This window comes from Xenopus tropicalis, chromosome 7 (genome assembly GCF_000004195.4).
Source record: "Xenopus tropicalis strain Nigerian chromosome 7, UCB_Xtro_10.0, whole genome shotgun sequence".
Taxonomy (NCBI): domain Eukaryota; kingdom Metazoa; phylum Chordata; class Amphibia; order Anura; family Pipidae; genus Xenopus; species Xenopus tropicalis.
The window spans coordinates 28,292,446-28,314,647 of record NC_030683.2 but is presented as its reverse complement, the minus strand read 5'-3'; the positions used below and the strand labels follow the sequence as shown (position 1 = coordinate 28,314,647).

At 40.6% G+C, this 22,202-nt stretch overlaps 1 protein-coding gene across 8 annotated transcripts in view; it reads right to left on the bottom strand.

Annotated features, from left to right (window-relative positions):
* The window catches only part of sh3pxd2a (SH3 and PX domains 2A), a 189,460-nt gene that overhangs the window by 15,333 nt on the left and 151,925 nt on the right, over positions 1 to 22,202 (bottom strand). For 6 of the 8 annotated variants that reach the window (XM_031905997.1, XM_031905999.1, XM_031905998.1 and 3 more), the window contains 2 exons: positions 8,049 to 8,162; positions 4,028 to 4,111 (listed from right to left, as the gene is read on the bottom strand). In XM_031905997.1, the coding sequence (XP_031761857.1) occupies positions 4,028 to 4,111; positions 8,049 to 8,162 (198 nt within the window). The remainder of the gene's footprint in view (positions 1 to 4,027; positions 4,112 to 8,048; positions 8,163 to 22,202) is intronic. The other 2 variants (XM_031906001.1, XM_002936804.5) reach the window with 1 other exon arrangement.

Below are 22,202 nucleotides of genomic sequence, written 5' to 3'. Positions count from 1 at the left end.
AGGGTTTGTAACCCATTAAAAGGGAAAACATACATTTTTGTTACACAGGCTACAGTTGTTGTCTGGTAAAGGATGACTGATCAACTGGATAGCTTGTATTGGGGCATCCCTCCACCCATGGCAAGGGTCAGTTTATGTAGGAAGAAAGTGTGGCTGATAGTAGGAGGACAAAGCAGCAGTGGCAAGATGGTGATGGTAATGCTTTTTATCAATGTTAGCTTAGGTGCAACCTTCAGCGAATGTAGAAGTACAACTCCCAGCACAAGGTAAAAGCTGATGATGCATAGCTTGTGAGAGCTGAAGCACCATGTGTTGGCCCTTTGGCTTGAATAATTAACATTTTGCCCTGGACTCCCCCACTACTTGGCTCCTGTGCAGACTTTTCGGCTATTGAATAGTGATCAGTTTTTCTCCTGATCTCCTATCAGTGCTGGAATTTTCCATGCTGCAAGTCAGTCATACAGAACAGCAGGGCCTTCAATTCTTAATCATGGGGGTGATACTAAAGTTGGACTGAAATAAACATTTGCCCCAACACCAGTAAATCATAGCAACTGAACATTATTATAAATATACTAAACCAGCAAAATCTCATTCTTGCCTATGTTTGTGCATAACTCCTATTAATTGTATCCAAGAACTGGGAAACATTCCCAGTGTTCTGCATTGCCAGGTTAAACGAAATCTCAATCTTTTTACCAGTTCCTCAGATATTTTGGTAAAAAAAACGTTCCCTGTAGGCAAACTGCCTGCGTGGCCACGCCTTACCCATTAGCATTTACGTTGATTTCTGGATGCCAATCATGACTTGGACATTGCAAGCCCACCGGCCAGACCATATGTAATTGCTATTGGTGTGGAAGAGAACACAGCAGATATTTGGAAGGCTCAATGGTTGGCAAGATAATATAGGGAAGGTTGCTATTTATTTTTTAGGAATAAGCAATTTTAATAAGAAATGGGAAGATTTATATGCATAAAAACCATTAAAAGCACTGGAAACCAATGAAGCAAACACATAATGCACATATAAACACACACTATGTGGTCTCGGCTATTAAGAAGCACTTAAGCTCTCGAGAAATTGGCTTTTGATTCGTATAATTCTGTTCTAGGCGCTATTTTTATTGTGCAACAAGAACAAGGAGCTGATCTGAGTATTATAATTATGAAACTTAAATAAGGGACATAATCCCTCTGGTGGGGAATAGGAAACCACATCTGTAACATACTGTGTATGAGAGTGGGGATGGACTTGGTGAGGTATACAATGATTGCTTCATGGTTATAAAAGGAAACAGTGTCCTTGATTTTCTTTCTAAATACAGTGATCCCTCTGCATTATATGTATTGTAGGGCAGGCTGCATTTGGGTGGTGGGCCCAGTCAAAACAAAATTGGGGCAAAAAAATCCCCCAAAACCCTTGCATGCATCTGATCCACCCTGGCCACTGCCCAATTATTACAAAAACTCTGCCTATGGCCTAGCCAAACTCCACTAATTTCTACAAGCCGCACCCCTTTTCTGACCCACAAATCATACTTTTCTACCTTCTGCCATGGGGCTCCTGACTGCAGTACCCCCTGTACGCCTCTGATGGAGCAGACAATCTTATAGGAGAAGTTAAATTCAAATATTGAGTCTGGTAATATTTTTGGCCCCCCTAGTGAGTTATCACTAATTTTGTGGCCCATTGTTCTCTATAAAATCAGGGAGCGCTCTGCCACCCCTGAACAATTTCTCCTGCACCCACAGGGCAGGCTAATCCCTAGTATAGTAAACTAGTTCCCACATGGAAGTATGACAATTTACAAAATAGTGCCCCAGCCTCTGCAATTTTTATGAAAGACACGCACTGTTAAGGAACACATGGTCAGTGATGTTAACCTTTACTTCTCCTTTAAAGTTTTTAGAAGAAAAAAAAAGATAAAAGTCATGGGGGTATATTTATCATACTATGTAAAAAGTGGAGTGAAGCATTACCAGTAATGTTGCCCAAGGCAACCAATCAGATTTCAACAGTAGCAAAGCATCTATTGGCTGCTATGAGCAACACGTACTCCACGTTTTACACATTGTGATAAATATACCCCTTAGTGTCCAGGGTCAAACTAGTCGACCAAGACTCTATGGAATGGAAGAAGAGAAGTGAGCTAGCAACTTGAGACAGAAGAAAGAGAAGGTAAATGAGGATACAGATGATGTCATACAGAACCCTAAAAGCCTGTTTCTTAACCTTGGGCCCCCTGAAGTTGCTGGAACAACTCTGTAAGAAATTAGTAGTTATGTGTGACGGTCAGAGCATGCAGCCCATAAAAATCATGCATATGCTGTGCTAGTGTATGTTCAAGCCAATGGCTGATAATACATGTGGCATTATCCCCTTTGACCACTAGAGAAGCGTAGGAAATAAAGTACCCCCAGTTGTAGAATACAAGGATTTCAGACATCACAGAGGCTTTCCATGGTTATATAAGGGTACAAGGGTGCAGGCTGAGACAAAAAAGAATGCTGTTGCAGCTTAAATACAGCTGGAGGACTGCAGCTTGATTAATGCCACCACCTCCCCCAGTGGGGCCCCCAGCCTTCCTGCATCACCAGGGGTCTCCTCCTAAATTTTGTCCCAAATGCTGTTAATATTTATTCTAAAAAATGTCAAATCTCAGAATGCCGCATATTGTGCTGAACTATTTCCACAAGGCACAATGTATCAAGTGGAGTTTTTGCCTTTTTTTCTCCCCAGACCGCAGTAGATTTTCGTATTAAGCATTTTCCCTCAGTCAGCAGTCTCTCCTGCCTCTCGCTAGCCCCTACTCGTTCTTGCTGTCTCTCCCACTCTAGAGGGAACGGCTGGTGGAAGCTGTGGTTTGGAGCTCACTGATACTCTCCTGGAATTAAAAACAAAGCTGAAGGGAGAATTCCTAATCCGGAAGCTGTATGTTTGCTATGACTGGGCGTGTGGGTGCAGTTCAGTTGTTCCTACAGACCCTGAGCGAACGCAACCCCAGTGTCTTACAAGGAATGTTAATGTACTCCTTGGCAGCAGGGCTTACAGGTCTTTCACTTGTAAGAATGTTAAAACCCCTAAAGTGCCCTCAGGAAATACTTCCCACTTTATCCATGAATGTGTTTTGTGTCTCAATCATTTCCAAGCTCTGGCTACAGGGAAAAAGTGCTCAATAACCCCCACCCTTTCACTTCTATAGCAAACATGGGTTCTCTTGTCAGCTGTGTGAGCACTGACGCCTACAGGCAATCTCCAGACAAGTTTTGCTTGGGGCCCCTAGAGCTAAAAATTGCTGAGGAAAAAATGCTTAAAAGGGCCCCCTGTGCATTTGACAGATATTTCCAAACTACCCCCCTTAAAACATAAATGGGATGTTGAGAGTATTCATTCTACTTGGCTGTCCAATACACTACATATTTTTTCCAAATGGCTCCCCCTGAAACTGCAACAAATACATCTCTATCAGTTTATTTTTATCAGGGGGTGTTAAACTGCTGCCTTGGGACCCTAGAGCTCACTACAGATGTTTGGAAATCCCTGCCCTCGGCCACGAAGAACAATACTGTTAGGCTGCAAATGTACATCACTTCCGTGTGTATTAGAACACAAAGTGCATTTGGATGCACAATGTGTGGAGAAGACAGGGTGTCCATCAGGACACCTGGAAAGCACACTAAGCGGCTGCAGTCTGAAAACAGGCATTCATGGTTCTTTTAATGGTCCCAATAAATATAAGTACAAGTTTCCATAACATGACATACTGGAATGTACATGTGCTTCCGGAAATACTGATGTGGGGAGCCATTTCAGGGCACTCTTCCTGCACCACGTTCTGCTAACAAGGATTTCCAAATGGGTGTTAACCTAAAGCAAAAAGTGATTCCCCTGCTGCTGGAACACAGCACGTGTAACTTTAGATATTCTGAGTGCCACAAACTACGCCTGATACAGAAGCAATGCAGATTTACAGAATGCCATTGTGCACAATAGCCAGCTAGTGCATGGGTAAGGTCTAATCACCTCGGCTTTGTTGCCTGTTGACAATGCCACCCAGCGTCCATCGCCGGTCCAAGCGCCGTAGATGAGCCTTGCGCCTCTTAGTTACTAGTATGAAAGATGGATGGAAACGTGAGACAAACAGAAAGCAAAACATGACAGGAGGATATAAATAGGAACAATAAATAATATTACATGGCACATTAAACCTTTTGACAAAGCGATGGCAATAAGAATGAATGATAATGAGATGGAGTTAAAAAACAAGTTGTTTATGCACTGCATACTATATCCTAGGGTGACATTATTCCCTGCTCTACACTGCAAGGGGTGCCATGAGTTTTAATTACAGGTATTGGGCCTGCTATCCAGAATGCTCTGGACCTGGGGTTTTCCATAGAAGGGGTCTTTCTGAAATCTGGATCTAAAAAATAATTAAAACACTGAATGAAGGATTAATTATATCTCAGTTGTGATCAAGTACAAGGTACTTATTTATTATTACAGAGAAAAAAAAGAAATCATTTTTAAAAATGTGAATTTACGTATAATAGAGTCTATGGGAGATGGCCTTCCTGTAATTCAGAGGTTTCTGGATAACAGATCCTATACCTGTATGGAGCCTACAACACACAATGGATTTGGAAGTAAACACCTGTACAATAATTCACTTATACAGAAAATTACAGGCAGTAACCTCTTAGAAACCAATTCTACATTTGGTTTTATTAATCAAACTATACTGGACTAATCAAAGCTTATTTGTGAATAGGTGCCCTGGGTTACCCAAACTCAGCAAATTACTACTTTGTCAGTGAACTTACTCTGTGGTATATTTTGTATCCATCACTGACATCATTGTATTTTATAGAGTGGTTCCCAAACTGTGGGGCTGGCCCCTGGGGGACGTGGAGCAGAAGCCTGGGCTCGGCTTAGGCCAGGGTGAGACTTGCAAGAATGTCTATTTACTATATAAAGGTCAGATCTGCTGAGATTTGAAGCTATGGCTAAAAAACTAATAAACTAATGTCTTCCTATATCTCTAACCTTGTTATGAGCTAAGGGTGGCCCAGTCCAAAGGTTGGACCTCCAATGGGGCTTGGATTAAAAAAGTCATATATCCACTGTTTAAAAATCCCAATATCTTTTACATAAGAACAACTTGTTTTAAGGCTGTTTCTTCAGAAGAATATGCTGTGGTTTTTGTTTTATTGGATTTTTTTTTATAAAGGAATGCACATGTGTTTCTCTGAAATACATGGCTAGGTGATGGCACATAAATGATATAATGACCCGATCTCAGGCTGAAGTCACCTAAGGTTAGTAGTTGCTGATTACAGATAGATTTACTGAACTAAAGTCTCCAGTGGGAAGCTTGCCAGTTTGTTCAACTGCTGGACTCCGAGCAAAACTGCCAGACTAGCTATATATATATATATATATATATATATATATATATATATACTGACACTGGAGAGAGATTGGTTCTTCTGTCAAAACAACTGGCTTCCTACTGACCCCCCAGGCACCCAGACAGAGGTGTTTGGACACCGGGAAGGTTAAGGAGCTGGTCTGCTCAGGACTAGTCGATTATGCCTATGTGCATTGAAAGAAAACATTCTATTTTAATAGCTGCCAGAATAAACTATGATGCAAGATGCCTGGGTCAGAAAGTGATTATATCTCTGTTGTAGGCCCTTAAAAGGTTAACATGTTAAGCAGAAAGAATGTGTTATACAAATATCATTGGCATTGTACGGTTCCCTTAGGATGGCTTGTCAACAAACATGCTTTGGAAGATCGTTATTCAGATGCAATGCATTTGGCCAATTCTGCAAAAGAACAACCCTATGATGCAATCTGTGATTTCAACAGCCACTATATTAGAACTCTTCTAAGTCTACTCTAAAACTATGGTGCACCAAGCATTTTTTCTGCTTGTATTTTTTTAGAGGAGGATCCAACATTGCCCTCTCTTATTCACTTGAATGGGAAATGCCTGACTGTGGCTCTGCTTCAGTTCAAGTGAATGGGCATAACATTGATATCAAATATATCATTATATCTGATTCTAATGTTATTAACAGGGAGCCTCAATTTTTTCAGCTCTCCTTGATGCCCTAAATAATTAACTATAACCTTTCTTGATATGTCAGGCAATAACAGGCTTCCATGTCTTTAGATGGTAAGCTTTTGGGAGCAGGGCCCTCTGATCCCATTTTTATTCTGTAACCCTTGTTTGTTAAATTATTGTAATACCCTGATTTGTAATAAACGATTGTGAAGCTGTGTAGCTTGAAGGCGCTATACAAATAAATGATGATGTTACCCATTCAGGAATAACTTTATCTTTTGTGTCTCAGGCACCAAACTTGGATTGTTACCTTAAAGGGCCCAGCATTTATACAATGTACACTGCCACATACACTTCCTACATATATATCAGCATAATAACTGACTCATTTTTCTTTAAGTAATAACAATTTAATGTCAATTTCTGACCTTCCTAGGCTAACTATGCCTTCTGACCTTTAACCTGCTGTAATAACTAACAGGACGCTTGCCCTTAAAACTCTCAATTTTTTTGAATGAGTTAATAGGGCAGCGAAAACAGGAAGGGAAGGGGAAAATGGCATTTTGTGGGAGAGGAGAAAATGCTATTTATATCCTTGTGGGACAGAATCGAGAACCCGGTGAAAAATGTTAACAGATTCTGTCTGAATACAGGAGTCTAGGTTGTGCATGACCAATATTTGTGCTTCCCTGCCATTTGGTCACATTCGTTCTGCCGACTTCTAAAGGTTCTATATTGAAACCATCCGGACAAACTATGCCTGGGGGGAAAGGGGATGTTAAATGCACTTAAATAAGGCTTCCATTTTGTACTCCAGAATTTCTTGGCTGGTTTTAAGGATTTAAAAATGTATTTTTCTCTTTATCTAGTTGATGAATAGAAAGAAAGCCTATAACACAGTTTATATACCTATCAGTAATCCCCAGGCACCCAAGACCTTTCTTGAAAATTATTACTGGGGGAAGACATCTCAAGTTTTTTAATTGTTCCACAGAACATGTATTCCGAAGCCTATACATTTGTATGTTACCAGTAGCAGCATCTGCACGTGCAGAAGCCTGGCACATATCTCAGCTATGCAGATGGTTTCTTATATCTGGTGAGTGTCAGAATTCAGATCTAATAACAGCCCAGCAAATACAGTTCTATTGTTAGCCAAATGACATCTATTCATAAGCCAAGTAAACCACAACAAGAAACCTATTGTCTCCTATGAAACTGCCTGGTACTTTTGTTCTGTTATTTAACAAGGGACTTGCAGCTGTAACCCCCCTACAGGCACTAACTGGAACTGCTCGGCCCCTCTGTCCTTAAACAATCTCTAGAAACCTACCAAAGATCTTCTCATTCCATATATATATATATATATATATATATATATATATATATATAAAGAAAAAAATAGGTCAATCCTGTGGAGAGGTTCCCTCGGGGCTATAATTTATATGATGTCAGGCAGTACTTTGCTTTAAAAAAGCATTTTTGTGGTTTGGTATTGCGGTGCAGCTTTAAGTTCACATGCAAAACAAATGTGGAACTGAAATAGGCACTTAATCTTTTAATTGGCTGTGCCATTCGGCTTTCAAGCCCCCCCCCCCCCAATTGCTATATCCTTCCTCCTCACATGCTCTGTCAGTAATTACATTTTAAGTAACAAACATGCTACATACTTCATATGATTTAGCTGCCTAGAACCAAACTGGCTACAAATGTCATTAACTCATTGGTTTCTCCAAAGCAAATCAATCACTGCAATAGGCTAAGCGTTGGTATGAGCAGAAAGAGTCATGGTTGGGCATGTGTGCCCCATCTCTTAACTCATTTGTATGGTACTTATTGAACTGGCTGCCTAAGTGTCCATACCTGGTTATTTTGTAGTTTTCGAAAGAACTAAATACATATATGCAGAAAGAAAGGGCAGCATGAACAGGATATCTAAATGTGAATTTGGTCCTGTAGTATTAATCTTACCATCTCCTGATTTGGATGTATTAATTTCAGAGTCATCTTTGGTTCCACCCTGGGAATCTAAGTAGGTAGCAGGTACCCATCCTTGCTCCTCCGTCGTGCTGACAAACCACCATCCTGGTAACAAAACGGAAAAACAAAGTTAATTGCTGGTAAATCTGCTTGAATGTTTGGTTTGGAAAAAGCCCCAATTTTCATAATTTACTAACACACAAATAAAATTCCCAGTGTGGCGCTAGCCTAACAGTATTTAGAAGTATTAGGGCTATGGGAATTTTTGTGTTACAGTACTGCTAAAGCTGAACTTGCACATTCATAGGCAGTACCAGATGATGCATTATATCATATTTTTTCCAGGCGCCATTTGGAAAGACGCTTTGTTGGAGCGAGTGAGCCAAGTTACTGGAGACAGATCTTCATTGTTAGTCACTTTTTCATGCACTGAGCTATAAACATCTATTTATAATTACAGGAGGAAAAAAACACAAGCTGACATTCAGCTGATTCCGTACTAACAGTGCCTTGATGCAAGTACTTCTAAAGAATGGCAAGTACTTCTAAAGAAGACCCTGCTCAATGGGATTGCCAAATAAGTTGATTTTTACTCTCAGATTGGACCTAATTTTTTAATTTTGTTTGTGGTTTTTGAAATAGTTATCTCTTAGTGGTTACCTAGTCTTGAACATCAGCAGCTACTTGGTTGCTAGGGTCCAATTTACCCTAGCATCCAGTCAGTATTTTGAATGACAAAATAGGCAAAAGTGCACAAACCTTGGTGCTCATTCGTGAAGCACTTTTGCCCGGGGGGGGTTGGCAAGGGTACATAGTGCAGCTTCAGGTAGTGCAGGTTAGCCCTGTCCTTCCAGCCAGCAATAGTGCAAGATGTAAGGACAGGGCCCTTTGCAGCCTGTGGCCTTCTCCCTAACATGCATATCTGAATGACACGCAAGTTAGCAGATAGGCGGGGGGTGCCTAAATGCCTCTTTCCTCCTGCCCCTCATGAATACAGTGCTTCCAAACACAGACTTGCAAAACTTAGCCTTTATACATTTTGAGCTCACACGCTCTTTTTCAGGTGTCCTTAAGCGATACCGCTTATAGTATCCACAACAACAAGAAGTTATTTATCCCAAATCCCACCCTGAGTGGCCTTCACGCTGCTCTCCCAACTGCTAGGGGCCATCCCCACAGTTTGGCAACCTATGCAGTAGATTATTTTGCCAAAGATCAGCTCAGGACAAATATAAATACAATCTGGACCAGGATTCCAGTAGAGTTAATGTTTTGCTGACTTGAATTTGTGCTCAGGACAAAAAGAGAATGTGTCCTTGCATCAGCTTGCAGTCTGTGGGGGACATTTAGTATCATAACATTGGAATGTGCAGAGATTTCCTTAGTGCCCTGAAAACTAGTGTCAGATGGATGTTTTTACCACTGGAGATTAAAATGTCGGCCAAACTGCAATCCAGCGCCTTGCATGAGGACAGGCATACAAAGAACTGGCAGACTGGCAGAGGGGGCTCTAACCACTTTAGAGCAATCAAGGCAGCCATCTTTATATCCACTATATACTTTGGTACACACAAAGAAAACATCTGATAGGCTACTATACGTTTGCAAAACTGGGGCAAATGTTACCCTACATTCTACATAATTCTCTGTGAGTGCTCTGCAATATGCAAGGACCTGTGTCTGTTACAATTAGGAACGTACTGAACCCAATATTTTGACATTTGGCCGAACCTTGAATCCTTCGTAACAGATTCAGCCGAATACCGAACTGTACCCGGAAACGGTTAAAAATGTTTAGCTTCTGTGTTTATATGACAAAAAGTCATATGATTTTACGGATTCGGTTTGGCTAGGCACGTGGATTCAGCTGAATCTGAATTCTGCAGAAAGAGGCTGAATCTTGAACCAAAGTCTGTATTCAGTGCATCACTAGTTACAATTTCCAGTGTTATAAAGATGCCTTTTTTTAAAAACCCAATGAAAATAACCAGCACCCAGGCCTCTAAAGCAAAATATGTCTATGGGTATATGAACTGTATCTGTACAAACAAAGAGTAACAAACACCATATGATGTTTATGGTTATTCATAAAAACCCAAAATGTGCTTTCTAGGACAACTCTTTGTGGTCACATTAAGCCAGCTGGGCCACTGAAGGTTGCATCTCCAGCAACTCGTCTGATTGTTATTGTGTAATCCCATGTTGTGTTCTACTAAATTCATAACTCTTTCAGCGTTGTTCTCAAGAAGAAACAAGTCTTTGGGATTGCCGATACATGAAAATATTTAGTCATCGCATGACCTCAGCATACCAAGACTTCTACACAGATGATATGTATTTGTAGGGAAGAAAACGGTTGGATCAGTTTCCCAAATACCAAACTTAATATGTTTTGACTTATCACAGAACCTCTCGGCTAGTTTACTGATTTCACGATTATTTGCTGTGCACAGACCCAAACCTAAAGCACAATGAGCTGATACCAAACATATTGCTGATTAAAAAAATGGGCTGTGTAATGTAATATCTGAATAATGTAAACGTCAACTCTTTGGGATGCAAGAAAAATGTCTCTTTGTTGGCCTCACGATGAACATACTCCAGCTGAGAACAGCTGAGCTGCCTTTAGTCCCAAACCAAACTAGTACCTAATATTTCTCTTTCTTTCCAACCATCTCCTGAGGTCTCCTAAAATTCCAATGACCTAAGTCCATGACAATTCAATATGCTGCTAGGAAGGTTGCCTTATGTTGGCCAAATGATGAACTCATGCCGATTTACAATGGGTTGGGTTTCTTTTTTTAAGAGAAAGCTGAACATACAGTTCAATTTTGTTGTACCTGATGCCACGTTAATGAAACCTCAAACAGGTCAATCATAAAATACATCCTGTTATTGCAGGAAAACTGGATAATATTGTTTAAAAGCCAAATTAAAATGATACTTGGGTGCAGGCTTTCTAGGAGATTTTATCGATGTTGTCAAAACAACCGACCCTTTTTAAGTCTACACCTAATAGCAGGACTAAATAGCCTTTTTCAACTTCATGAACTAACCATTGCTCTATGACTGTTCTGAGTAATCATAGTAGTTCAGAAGTCAAACTATGAACAGAGAAAAAAGGCATGCAGAATTCTTAGTGGGCTATTGCTCTACTGCATATATTGCAAAGCAGAACACTAGAGTCCCTTCATTTTCTGCTTTGCAATACATGCAGCAGGGTGATAACCCCCTAAGTAGTCCATGTGCCTTTCCCTATGACATGCAAAAGCCAGGGATTAAGGAGCACTGGTGTTAATTGAGTAAGTGGTGCACGGAAGCTGAATTGTGGCCAGGACTCCCATCAGCCAACCATGTCCATGTGTATGTTTAGGAGGTCATTAGGATCACATGTCCCATGTGATCTGATCCTTTGACCTGAAGGCTTTGGTTCAGTTTGGTTCTCCCCAAATGTTCCACATTGTTGTGTGACATTTACTCAAATCACACACAGTCTTGTAGTCTGGCCCTTGGGTGGCCTTCTGCAGCTTCACAGAACTTGGATCAACCATCAGTGTCCTTTATTGCTCCGGTTGGTCATATTACATCACCTGCAAAACCCGCTAACCACTCTTTTATAAAACCCGTTTAACTTAACATGCATAGCTTGGGATGGAAATATATCCTGCATACCTGGTTAATATACTGCATAATAAATTTTAATGTCTGGAAGGAAGAGCAAAACAAGATATTCCCCTTACACTCTAACAAATTCAGAACAGCTTTTATAGTCAGCATTGGGTAATTTCTGGCAAAACACAAATTTCTTTTTTTGTTCTGTTATTTTCATTACCAACTCCAGTGGCTACGTTTTTATGTTAGGCTCAAAACAAGCTCTTAAAAGTGGACCATACAAGGAAAAAAAACTCTTAACAGAGTATTTTTTTCCTAAGAAATTTTAAAAAAAGCCAAAATGTTTGAAATGAACATAAAAACCACACCTAAAATCGTTTAAAAATATGAAACGTTATTTTTCAGTTTTCATAGATAAATATATAAGTATAAAACTAGTTCCAAGCAGGATACTGCCGCTTTGCAGAGTGATGTGACTACACTGGAGAAATGGGCAGCAAACTGGAAAATGAGGTGTTGATAAATGAAAGGTTAGGCACTTTGGCCTACATAAATGTCAGTTCTACATTTAATAGTAGTGTGATGGGGGTATCCTCAATTAAGAAAGATTTGGGGATTTTTGTGGATAACAAGCTGTGTAACTCTAGCCAGTGTCACTTAGTGGCTACTAAAACATATAAAGTGCTGCATTGTATAACAAAGGGCATTAACTTGAGGGGTGAAAGCACAATAAGGAGATTAATAAGTTGGAGAGACAAGCAACTAAACTGCTAAAAGGGATGGAGTATTTAAACTATGGAGCTAGACTGTCAATGTTGGGGTTGCTTTTCCTTAAAAAAAGATGCTTGCATGAGTACATGATTACTCTTTACAAGTACATTAAAAGGCATTGTAGACAGATGGGATATTTTCTCCCTTTTGAAGTAGGAGAGCCCCCCCCCCCCCCTTTAAACTTGAGAAACTTTAACTTTTATTTGAAGCAACATAGGTGGTTCTTCATGTTGATGACAGTGAGGCTGTATTGATTTCAGGATGTACACTTGCAGGAAATGGGTTTGCCATTAACAGCATAGTGGGTGGGGCTACAGTTAATGAGAACTCCCTTTCTAAAGCAACAGAGATGGATACCCACACATCCCATTAGGCAGATGGGATGGACAATCTGCTTTAGACTATACTTCACAGTGTACAAGCCATACTTTATACAGCTAAATAAAATTGTACACCCCACTTATAAATAATATTTATAAGTGGGGTGTAATATAATCTATATTCACATTTGCAAACTACAATCCTTAGTGGTATATGTTTAAAGCCAACCCAATAAATGGTTAACCACTGATATACAACAGCTGCTCTGTGGGCCAGTCAGCACCACTTCTTAGCTGCTTGGTGTGTTTATACCTGTGAGATTTGTGGTTTCAGTCAGCCAAGGTTATGCACTGATGAGCCAATATTCATCCCTACAAGCAGATAAGCAATCACATATCCTACGGAAATCATTATTTTGCAGCTCTAGTCTGTACAGTAAGAAAGTAGACCTTGTTAGATAAAGTTATGTGTCCAGTTCTTGTCATTCCCAATGAACCTCTCAGCTGAACTCTGTCCAAATATGTCTTTCTATTTGTATACTCAGCCTGGATTTTGAGTTTCAGCCAGCTGGGTGGAATCATTTTTCCAGATGGACCACAGAAAGACAACTGTAATTGCTCTGATACATGATGGAATGTTAACTCTAAACCAGAGCTGCACCCTACTTATCTGTGGAAGTAATCATCTTCCCTTGGCAAAAACGCACATAAATGTACTGTAACATAAGAAATAGTATATACTTAAGATGAAGGTAACAGAACCAACTTCTCTACCACTTTCTGAAAATGACTATAGTAAATGATGTAAAGAGACAATAGGCATAACAAAATATGAGCATGTAATTTCGACCTCAAATTCACTTAAAGATAGTTTTAACTCTCAAATGTTCTATATCCTAATGCTGAAGAACCTTAGCATTATGCTGGCAATGCATGGGCTGATCAGATTGCTTTGCCCCTGGCCAAAATTTGGGTAGAGGACCACATTCAAGGTCCAATCCGGTACTTGTTCCATGAGATTATCTAACGTTCCTAATCTAAGACCCATTCCGATACTGGTCAGGAAGCCAATTTTTTAGCTCCAAGAACAGACAATAAGTGGCACTTAAGTCTGGAGGGGCCTGAGTTTGACAATCAAATTTATCAGACCATGTAAATTAGTTAAGTCATCGCCAGTGGGATTTACATTCTCACGGACGACTAATCTCCCCGTCTGTCATGGCTCTTATGGTGCACTGAGAGCTGTACTGCTCCTGCTATGGGGCAAGTTGAGGACCTTACTTCAGACAGCAGTGAGTGACCAAGTTACCAGGGGGGGCAAAAAACTGTCACTGCTAACTTTTAACCAAACCAAATTTCCTTGTAGCTCTTCTAGTGCAGACGGTACAATAGCCCTGTATGGACGCACATAAGAAGATACATAAACATCATGTGCAAAATAAACCAATACTAAAAACAATTATAGAGTCCATATTATAACTGCTTATATAAAATACACCATTTCCTTTTTAACTCATAATACAGGAGCGTGTTCCCTTGTCTCCGTGCATTGATATGAAATGTACAAAACATATGCATTTGTGTTAGAGTAATCTAATCTTTTTCTAACAATTGCCTCATGACTATGTACTGTACGTATTATGTTTGGACAGTTGTCAGTGGGTTGGAACTGGATTATATCTTGGCACCAGAAATCTCTGTGACAGAATTTTCTAAACACCTAAAAGTCAAATCAGTTCAAGGGCCCCCTCCCCTCCGAAAAGGACAAAAGAACAGATATGTCAAATTAGCTGTTAAGAACTATAACACACAACAACTGGAGCCAGATTAGCTCACTGAGGCTTCTGGGAGTTGTATTTCTTAATAGGCGGAGGGTGATGAATCTGTTGGCCGAGGGTATACTGTGCGTATATGCTGAAAGATCATACTGAAGAGCAATGGGACACACTGAGGGGACACCAGAAAGGCTCTTCTCTCCCTGATATCCTATCCTATCACACATACACCTCCAATTCCAAAAAACCCACTTATTTCATTCTAAGACTTTAAGGCTCATCATTTTGGACTGTGCTGCATAAATGGGTAAAAATAAACATCCCAGAAACCCTATAGTCATGCTAAGCAACGTGACTAACTCAGCAGGAGCTGGGCCCTTCCTATGGTCATTGCCAACATAGGAAAGCAATGACTTTGCAGGAAGACTGGGGCCCTTCTCTAATAAATGAGGGGGAGTAACATTCACCTGGGATGTCCAACAACTCTATGGAAGCTGCAACTTGGCAATAGCTGGAGGGACATATCGGATACATTTATGAGAAAGTACAACAATTGTTGGAAACCAATGTAAAAACATCTTTTGTGTATTTATCTTGTTTTCCCCCAAGATGCCCCCAGGATGCTGCCCTAACCTAATCTGGTTCTCTTGGCAAGATATATCATAAAATGGTAAATCTTGGCAACAGGGTTGATTTGTCCTACTGTGTGGCATGCCTGGTCCCAAATAATGTTTAGTAAGGACACTGGGGATGACTATTATATCTCATGCTGTCAATATACCTATGTGTGTGTGCCAGCAAACGATTTTGTGAATGACTGACCAATAAACTATGACTTTATTCATATTTATGAGAAGTATCTTCAAGTCAACATTTCAATTTGCTTTTTAGCAAGTCACATCATCTGATGTTAAGGTCTATTGATCTTTCCTAGCATGTGAAGTTGTACATTACAGGCATTTGCCTCAGGGCACAGAAGGAATGGAATTGCTGCAAGAGTTGAATGAGAAATGAGTTTGTGTGGTTGGATTTAATAGGGGCAACTTTCTGTACCCCTGGAAGTGAATGGATGAATATGGTTTCCTCAGAGAAAATGGACAAAGAACTTCAGTAAGGATCAGCGCTTAGCTTTTACTTGCTTAGTGCACTCAGTGGAATGGGTTACTACGTACAAGCCAGCTTTGCCTTTTTTTCCAGGGACAGTGCCCAGTTCATGGGGAAACAAGGGAGGAAATAAAAGAAAAATAGGCAGGGTCCAGGGTAGATCAGGACATAGTTTGGACAGATCTGGAGTGATATGGGTGGGTCAGTGGCGTGACCAAAGTATTAGCATCTTTGATCACAAAATAAAATATTTTGCACTCAGTAACTCTGCTTTGCATAAATACTCCATAATGCACAGGCGGAGTGCCATGGAACTATACTTTTATACATTTAGAAAGGAAAAAGGTCATATGATGTGACATGCGACCCAGTACCTAAACCAGTTTTTCTTAGCCTATAGGTTGCGACCCAAATTTGGGTAACCATGATGTTTAGAATGGGTCCCCATTACCTCCTTTAATACAGGGCAATGGATTTATGACTGTGATACATAATAGTAATTAAAAGGATTGTAGAGCATATTTTGGATCTTGTGGCTGACCCAATCTGGGTCCCATTCAATAATGAATAAGAAAACCTGATCTAAACCAAGATGAATTCATTGTAGTATGCCATACCAAGGTATTTATGTTATAATTGCACAGTATATACAATGTACATTTTTTAGCCATGGGGCACCATTTACGATGGAGATCCATGGCGTATGCTAAAAGGAACCCAAGTGGCTCAGGGCAGCACCACAACTAGCAAGACTGATGCAGGGTGCCAACTTTTAACTGAAATAAATCACAGTCACAAGGAACTGGTGACTGAAACCAACAGGAAAATAAACCCAGACATCACAAGAGTTTAAATCTGATGCCAAAGCAATATAATCACTATCAGTAATGTACATCTCCCCCACTGCAAACGGAATGACAGAGAGAGAGACAAGTCAGACACGGGAGTCTAAACCATGATTCATGTGGCAGTGCTGTGTTATTTCACATAGGGGTTTACTGCTCTAGACAAGGGTGACCCTGTAAAACACAGGCAGGAACTTGGGCAGAAATAAGTAGCCTCTTGGTAAACACGCCCTATCAGTTTGGTTCCAGGTTAATAAAAGTGATAACACATCACATTAAAGTACATAACTTTACAAACAAATCGTCTCTAATTCAGAGGTTTCCCCATGCTGTCACATTCTCTCTCTCTTTCTCTGCAAGTCAGTGGACCTCAGTGGGGAAGACAACGGACATTCCATTAATTTGAAGAGTTCAAAGAACCTTTTGTTGATTTATTAAGCAGAGTGGAAAAAGAACAGAAAACAAAGCAATAAATCAATAACGTAGCCATAATAAGTAAGGAAACAGAAGACAGCCCTGCAGTACATTATTCCCAAAGTGAATGTAAAAACTAACGAGTTTATTAAATAGCAAAATGAAACTCATACAATCACTTTGAACAAAGGATTGTTTTCCTATAGTGGCCATGGCATATATTTACACAGATAACTGTGACAGTGGTATTTGCAGTAAAACCAGTGCTGTACGGGGCTATGACCCACCAAAATCCACACCCATTCTAGGACCACAGATGTATATGGGGTTGAATATTATAGTTATTATACAGGTCAATGGTAGAAATAAGAAAGGATCAATTGGATTTGGCCTTGGTCAGTGCCCACTAGAGACTAGGCCTACTGGGAGATCCTCAGGCAACCTGAGCAGTGACGGGCTAGCCTACCAGGGTACCAAGAAATCTCTGGGTGGGCCATACTGCTCACCCAACAAATTGGCCTTTATGGATATACCATTTTCATTTCCTATTTCCTTATGAGAACACTGAGTAGAAATGGAGAGAAGGCTAGATCACAGTTTGTAAAAAGAATACTGTAGGACAGTGCTGTCCAACTGGCGGCCCGCGGGCCGCATGCGGCCCGCGACCCCCCTCTGTGTGGCCCCCCACCTGTTTGGCTGCTTTGATGGCTTACTCTTGTGTAAGCTTTAAATGGTATCAGTACTGTGATTAACTGCCCCCCTGCATGGTTCTCACCTCAGATTCAGGCTGTAATCAGGCTGTATTGTTTAAATATGTAATCCCCTGTGTTGTTCACACCTTTTAATCTCTGCATTGTTCACCCCCTGCAGTGTTCACACCTCAGGCTCAGGCTGTAATCACCCCCATTGTTCCCCTGTTCACACCTCAGGAGCAGTAGAAACCCACAAATAATCCCTGCATACTACAAAAAGAACATATACTGAGGTGGTACTGCAATTAAAAAGTTTTTTAATATATAGTTATTGTGCAGACTGTAGGAGCAGTGCCAGCATTGTGTCACTGTAGGCTGCCTTTGTGTGCCATACACACAGTGCAGCATAGGGCAAGCAGAGTATGGCACACACAGGCAGGGTAGGGAAGGCACAGTATGGCACACACAGGCAGGGTAGGGAAGGCAGTGTATGGCACACACATGCAGGGTAGGGCAGGCAGAGTATGGCACACACAGGCCAAGTATGGCACAAACCAGCCAAGAATGGCACACACAGTGAAAGTATGGCACGCAGGCAGGGTAAGGCAGGCAGAGTATGGCACACACAGGCAGGGTAGGGAAGGCAGAGTATGGCACACACAAAGGCAGGGTAGGGCAGGCAGAGTATGGCACACACACAGGCAGGGTAGGGCAGGCAGAGTATGGCAGGTTTTTGCTGTACTACAACCATTAATATGGGTATGGTCATGTGATAACATGGGTGCGGTTTCAAAAAGGGGAGTGGTCAAAACTGGCTTCCATTATCGGCCCTCCACCACGTAGGTCGGAAAAATTCCGGCCCTCGGTACAACAGAAGTTGGACAGCACTGCTGTAGGAGGTGACAGAAGAGAACACAGTTTGGAGCGTAGGTATTTTGTATAAGGTTTTCCGGTGTCCAACACTGACCCTTGGTAAAACATAACCAATTGAAATGAACGTTTACAGCTTCTACAGAGACATTCAAACTTAAGAAAAGTGGTAGTAAGTGATCCTGTAGCACGGTTCCAAAATTGTCAGTTTTGCAATGGTTTTAGTTTAACGAAAAACCTATAGTTAATGATTTAAGGAGGGTTGGGGGCGTTGTTTGTCTTCATCTGATCATTTTGGAAAAATCTGTAGCAGAGGTTTACTAACATTTACTAACATAGGTGCTTCTCTAAACACCAGTGGTATTACATTTTTCTACTAGAAGCAGAATGATCAAAACTAATTTCTGATATACTGTAGTTAACTGCACTGGGGCAGTGTACTGTAGCACCTACATTAGTAAATGAAACCCGTGGTCTGTTTATTATGTAAAATAAGGATCGTAAATAGGGCAGGATATGAGAGCGCATACATTCTTAATGACTAATTATGTCAGTAATTTAGTATTGAAAGGATGGATATATGATACACAAATACAGAGATACAACAAACGACTTAAAATGTATATTATAGCAGTTTCCTTTTAACTCGCAGATCCCCACAGACGGTGGTGAGAATGAAATGGAGAAAATGACCAGATCTGTCTTTATCCCTCTTGTTTAGACAAAGGAACCAAGAGCCTTGTAAGGAAAGGAGCAGACCTGGCAATTTTCCCTTGTAAATTCTCCTGCTGCTCATTGCACGGTAAGAGGAGAAAACAGCCTAATCTGCTTTTCATCTCATACAAGAAGGCTAGCAGACTCACATAAGCCCAAAATTTACATGCAAACTTCTGTTTGGGATATAAAGGGCTTTGGGGGGGTTTAGAGCTAAAGAGCACGCTGTGCTAGTCAATATGGTGGTGATGCACAGTTGCTAAGATAATAGCGCCCATTTAATTGACACAATTGCCACCCCCCACAATTGCGGGGTCACAAATTTCCCTGGAGTCAGTGGAGCTATAAATCTTGTGGATCTTGTGTCAACAAGCATGACTTACACATTTTTGCCCCTGAATTGAGCACAGTTGTCTAATGATGCAGGCTGCTGTGGAAACTCTGGAGCTACAGCCATGTGTGATTGGTGGGCTGGCACAAAGCCTGTGTATTACCTGGTTCTGGGTGGGTTTGGGCTGAACTTTGTGCCCACATCACTAACCTACTATACTCTGCCTTTGCCTGGAGACTTTGCTATTTATAGATCCTTGCCTGCATGTCCCACCCCTTTCATTACATCATAGAGGGGCGGGTCTAAAAATACAGAGACTCAGTAGGTTAGGGTCGGGTGCGGATGGGCCACAGGCGGGTTAGGGTCAGGCATGGGTTGATATTTTTTTTTACCTGCCCATCACTATCAGCCACCTCAAGATCAGGAGGTAGCTCCAGGGTTCCCACAGTTTCCCCCCTAGGCAGCTATGGTTTGGGGCTAGTATTGTATGTGGTAGCCATGTGCAAACGTAAACGTAAATTAACCCTTTAATTGGCCCAAAATGTAGAATCGACAGCCCCTGCATACACAGACCATGGTGCTGTCACCATAGAGTCACCACTCTGATTAATGCAATATAGGAGGCCACCTCATGAGTACGGAGATACGTAGGAATCCTTTCCAGGGTTTCTAGTGTTTTGCATCATTTCCTGTTGGAATACAATGCCTAGCATGTATGTATAATAAGTGAAAAAGAAAAGCACAGTAGCCAGATAACTCTCTAAATCCTCTCAGCAAGTCCATACACTCTTTGCTACGTCCTTATAAAGGGGCATAAAGTAGAGTCATCATCTTTAAACGGCATGTATCTCAGGGTATTACTCAAAAATCATTGATATTAGCCAACAAATCTTTGGATACCCTGGTCTCCAGTCTGCCGGGAACTGTAAAATATATTTCTTTTGAATGCGATTTACGATTTCATAACATATGACTTCAGTTAATATGAAACTCTTGCTTAAAACTTGGAGGGGAATGTTTCATCCCTGCCAGTGTCTAGTAACGACTCTGCAAAAAGCCAACATTTGCAATTTTCCTATCCAAGGAGATTACTATTTGCAGAGACCGTTCCTTTGCCATTTCTCTACAAAGTCATCTCATTGAATACAATGGGATTCTGCAGGCCTTGCCTAACCCTGAATGCTAAGCATTGCCCCCACACACAGATTGCACACATGGGCACATACAGGAGTGGACAGTTTGACATCTGTTGATAGTTATGGAGTTTCTTTCATCGTTTAGGTCCAAAAGGGAACCACAAAAAGCATTTGCTAGCAGTACATTATCTTTTGAGTGCCGTGTATTTGAAGGGGCTACTCATTTTTACTTTACTTTGTCTACTGTTTGAACAGCTCAGTAAATTTTGCTGCTGTTACCCAAGAGTAAGGATCTATATTGAATATAAATTAATAGACTGATAGGCGAAATTAAAGGAAAGGTATTATTATTCTTCAGCTACACATTTAGCCAAACCGTGTGGCTCGCAGCTATTAGGCCAGCTGGGTGTGAGTGTTTATTTATTGTCTTGGGCACACCTTTAGACTATATATAAGTTTTTTTTAATATATATTTGTTATGTTTTATATTTTTGACATCTTATTATCATTTTTTAACTAACTGAAAGGTAACCTAGCTTTTCTTAATGACCTACAGCTGGAGTGTTAATTTACAAAGTGCAATTTTGGAAGCATTGCCATGATTTTTACCCACAATGCAGCCAGTGACATAACAACATGATATGGCACGAACAGCAGCTCCTACATGGCCCTCTATCCCCCTGCCTACATCTTCTGCATCTCTTGCTCCGAGACCTTTGCCACTGGTGTAGGTAAGACATCGGCTGTGGTCTGCTCCCCATGACAATGGGGTCTGCTTCCTCTACAGTTATTCTATGGAACACAGCTTCCCCCCTCATAATCCCAGCATCCTTGTGATACCAGAGGAACTTGCACCTGAAGCATTTGTGAATGATAAGTCAAAATTTCACTTGTCAGTGACAGAGTGACACATTGGTTTGAATTGCACTAATCCTGAAGGTGTAGCTGCACGGTGCCATGGAACTAGCTCCACCTTCTCCACTGTACCCCTTCATCAATAAATGCATTTGCACTTAATTCGGAACAGGAGGAAGGCATTAATGCTGAGCACAACAATATAGAAGGGCAAAAGTGCCATGTTACACGAATACCTTCAATTAATGGGAATTTTTGTGCAATATATTATACATATATATTTGTGCAGAATAAACTTTTTGGGCACATACTCAAACCTTGGTATGTAACCAAAACGTTGATTCTGCACAAATAAAGGATTTTTTTTTTACTCAGGAAGACTTTACTCTTTAGTAGAAAAAAGTTATTTAATTATATATAATTGAAACTGCATTTATTTGTTGTCAAATCTATATGTGCGTAAAAATCCATAAAGACAACTACAATGACTGCATAAATAATAATATAATTCATTATCATTGCTTATTTCATTTGGCAAACTCTATTTGACTATTTTTGGCCCTTTAGAGTCTGGAAAGAGCACAAACTAATTCTCCATGAGGTAATGATATTAATAAAGCCGATTCAAGACTGTTTGGAATTTGGTTAACTGCTAAAACTTGAATCATAATGCTAAATATAGGAAATATTTTTTATTTTATTTCCA